The sequence below is a fragment of the Seriola lalandi genome, unplaced genomic scaffold (assembly GCF_002814215.2).
Source record: "Seriola lalandi dorsalis isolate HSWRI2012SDOR001 ecotype SW California unplaced genomic scaffold, Sedor1 jcf7180002049936, whole genome shotgun sequence".
Taxonomy (NCBI): Eukaryota; Metazoa; Chordata; class Actinopteri; order Carangiformes; family Carangidae; genus Seriola; species Seriola lalandi.
This window is the reverse complement of record NW_019520489.1, coordinates 1-835: the sequence shown is the minus strand read 5'-3', so window position 1 is coordinate 835 and position 835 is coordinate 1. Positions and strand designations below refer to the sequence as shown.

The 835-nt window shown below is 39.4% G+C and overlaps 1 protein-coding gene across 1 annotated transcript in view; it reads right to left on the bottom strand.

The window, feature by feature from the left end:
• The window catches only part of LOC111649075 (ladderlectin-like), a 6,911-nt gene extending 6,082 nt beyond the window's left edge, over window positions 1-829 (bottom strand). Inside the window, exons 1-4 of the mRNA XM_023398815.2 lie at window positions 757-829; window positions 531-665; window positions 327-435; window positions 7-36 (exon numbers count right to left, since the gene is read on the bottom strand). Coding sequence (XP_023254583.2) covers window positions 7-36; window positions 327-435; window positions 531-665; window positions 757-777 — 295 coding nt within the window. The 5' untranslated portion in view covers window positions 778-829. The remainder of the gene's footprint in view (window positions 1-6; window positions 37-326; window positions 436-530; window positions 666-756) is intronic.
• Window positions 830-835: the final 6 nt, after the last annotated feature.

The window sequence follows — 835 nt, the reverse complement described above, 5'->3', positions numbered from 1 at the left end:
GGTTGCCACACCCCATATCATCCCAGCACTTCTCAGCTGTGAACATCAAAGACAAAGGAGTCAGTCAGTGCTAAACAAACCAAAACCTGAAACAATGGGTTTGTACTTTATCACATCATTGTCACTGTGGAGAGACAGGTGGCTGTCAACACAACAAACTGTAAACCGTGGTAAAACCTAATAAGTTAAAAATCAACATTAAAGCCACTTGAATTTGATAAAACCAAAGAATATCTAATTGAAATTGGATTACTTCCTTTTTTTTAGCCTTTGTTATTTTAACTCACTCATACAAAAGTGAACAGAAATAATGTGTATTAACTTACTTCCGTCATTCATTTGCAAACAGTGCTGGCTTCCGAGATTGTTAGGTTCTCCTTGACACCAGTTTGTATACTGGAAAGGACTGCCATCACTCCAAAACCAAATATTCTCCTAGATAACAGAGTCAAAGAGATTATGAGTTTTAAACAAAGTTATTTTTTATGAAATGCCATAAGATAAATGTTGCATAATGATGAATAAAATACCTCTTGTGCGTCAGAGCCTCCAATCCATGTTTGTTTGTACTCATGAGTGGCGGTCAGTATCAGGCTCTGAATTTGATGGTAGTCCTGTGTGCTGTGCACCGATGCCAGATTTGCACCCATGGACCGACAGTTTCTCTACAGTGAAGAAAGACAGAGAGAGAGTGAAGCTGGATACTAGTTCACCTAATGTGCAAGTCAACACAAACAGAATAACCTCAGTGATTACCTCAGCTTTAGCCCAAGTCATGGGTTTTGGAACATAGCGGAAACAGCGACCATTGATCTCAGACCAGCCAGCTGAACAA